The following is a 2,500-nucleotide window of genomic DNA, read 5'->3' as shown; positions in this document are numbered from 1 at the left end:
TGTGTGTCTGTGTATATGTGAGTGTGTCTGTGTGTTTCTGTGTGTGTGTGTATGTATCTCTGTTTGTGTGTGTATCTCTGTTTGTGTGTGTGTATCTGTGTGTGTGTCTATGTGTGTGTGTTTGTGTGTCTGTGTGTGTGTCTGTGTATATGTGCGTGTGTCTGTGTCTGTCTGTGTGTGTGTGTCTATGTGTGTGTGTTTGTGTATATGTGCATGTGCGTTTGTGTGTGTGTATCTCTGTTTGTGTGTGTGTGTGTCTATGTGTGTGTTGGTCTGTGTGTGTGCGTGTGTCTGTGTGTGTTTGTGTGTGTGTATGTATCTCTGTGTGTGTATCTCTGTTTGTGTGTGTGTGTGTGTGAGTCTGTGTGTGTATCTCTGTTTGTGTGTGTGTGTGTCTGTGTGTGTGTGTCTGTGTGTGTGTGTACGTCCCCCCCCATGCAGCTGAGGTATTTATTACCTCATTTATTTGATTTTATGATGTTTCAAAGGCATATTTATTTACTCTTTCCTGTATTCATTCATGTATTTAATATTGACTCAAACGGCATTCCATACATAGACACACAGTATATCTATGTATTTATATATCTATGCTCTGCTCCGCCATCATCTCCACATCAGGCCTGACACGTCACGCGGCTTTTACGTCACGGGGCAGCACGCGGCTGCTGCAGGGCAGAGCAGAGAGGCAGGCAGAGCGAGCGCGAGGAGCGGCGGTTGTTTTTTTTTTTTTTTGCTCCCGTTCTCCGAACCCGAACGTTCCCGATCGATTCGCCGAACGTTCCCGATCGATCCGCCCGCTGCTGCTACCTGCACGAGCACGGAATCACCTCGGCGGTAAAAACGTTGTAACCATGGCAGCGGAGGGCTCCGTAGCCTGAAGCGGAGAGACCCACAGCCACAAGCGACAGATTAAGGTAAGGAGTTAAAAGTTATTTTAAAGGTGTTAACGTGTTTACTACCCAACGGGCTCGCTAATACAACTACGGCAGCACGTGCTGGATTTGGCTCGAGCTAAAAAATCAAACGTCTCCGCTCACTACGACGGTTTTATTTTGCTCAAAAGCACGAAATTCTCCCAGAAAATGAGCCATCTTTTACCCTTTCTACACGCAAATACGCCCGTGTTACATACATACATGTAGTCCATGGCCATGGGACACTGACTTCCTTCATTACGTCTGTTTAATGTGTGTCATTACATTTAAAAAAAAAAAAAAAAAAATCACAAAATAATATTTATTTTTATAAACACTAAACACAGGCAGGAAATATCCAAATATCTCCCTAAAAAAATGTCTAATATTTCTAATGTGTGTTCTGATTGGTCTGGTCGACATCACGTGACCAAATGTAAACAACTTTATCCTGAACCTAACATTTACAGCTGCAAACCGTGACTCGGCCGGTTAGTTGTCAACTGTTGAATTAATCCCCCCCACCGACTATTTAGATAATCGATTAATCACTTTGAAATAATAAAAATCGTTAGTTGCAGCGCTGAGCAAGAAGGAATAGCCTACATGAATGAATGAACAAGAGTAAAAACTGGGTCAGTGTGTGTGTGTGTGTGTGTGTGTGAGTGTGTGATGCATAATTGATTTAGTGCAGATAGAGATTTAATAAGATGAAAATCTGTAGATTTACAAACGACAAAATGTGTGTTTATACGAGTCATTGTTGCACGTGATGGAGAAGCTAAATCGTGTGGATTCATGCTTGAATATCACACAAACACACACACACACACACAAGCCTGTTGGGTGTGGCATTAGTGTGTGTGTGTGTGTGTGTGTGTGTGTGTGTGTGTGTGTGTGTGTGTGTGAGGCTAATCGCTAAGTGAAGCATGCATCTTCCACTCCAATGGCTGCGATATAAATATGATCACACACACACACACACACACACACTTGCTGATGATGCAGTGTGTGTGTGTGTGTGTGTGTGTGTGTGTGTATGTGTGTGTTAACCCCGTGTAGAGGAATTTTAAATATGGTTGGATGAGCAGGAAGAAAGAAATGTCTGGGTGTGGACTCTCTCTGTCTGTCTCTCTCTCTCTGTCTGTCTCTCTCTCTGTCTCTCTCTCACTATGTTAACCTTGTTTAACCTCCCGTCTATCTCGTGGATCTTTTGAAATCGTTAACAATTATATAGTTTTCCCGGAGGAAGGCATACGCACACACACACACACACACACACACACACACACACACACACACACACAACCCCCCGACAAAAACGTTGAAAAAGTGCCATTAAACGTCACAAAAAAAACGTCAAAATAGCGTCGGAAAAGGCGCAAAAAAACAAGCACTGAAAACATAAGAAAACGTGGTGAAAAAAGAGCCAAAAATGTTATTAAAATAGTTTAAGATGAAATTAATGAAACCCTGCAGCTCTGATCTTATTCTCCAGTTGGTCTCTCTCTCTCTGTCAGGTCTGCAGCATGTCTTCCTCCTCTCCCTCCTACTCTCCCTCCTCCTCTTCCTCCTCTTCCTCC

The 2,500-nt window shown here is 43.2% G+C and overlaps 1 protein-coding gene across 1 annotated transcript in view; it reads left to right on the top strand.

The window, feature by feature from the left end:
• Positions 1 to 617: 617 nt before the first annotated feature.
• The window catches only part of LOC114545286 (F-box only protein 41), a 32,133-nt gene continuing 30,250 nt past the window's right edge, over positions 618 to 2,500 (top strand). The window contains exons 1-2 of the mRNA XM_028563582.1: positions 618 to 917; positions 2,438 to 2,500. The exon at positions 2,438 to 2,500 is cut by the window's right edge and continues 120 nt beyond it. Coding sequence (XP_028419383.1) covers positions 2,447 to 2,500 — 54 coding nt within the window. The 5' untranslated portion in view covers positions 618 to 917; positions 2,438 to 2,446. The remainder of the gene's footprint in view (positions 918 to 2,437) is intronic.

This window comes from Perca flavescens, chromosome 19 (genome assembly GCF_004354835.1).
Source record: "Perca flavescens isolate YP-PL-M2 chromosome 19, PFLA_1.0, whole genome shotgun sequence".
NCBI classification, from domain to species: domain Eukaryota; kingdom Metazoa; phylum Chordata; class Actinopteri; order Perciformes; family Percidae; genus Perca; species Perca flavescens.
Note: the sequence above shows the minus strand (reverse complement) of the source record. Positions and strands in the feature narration are given on the sequence as shown.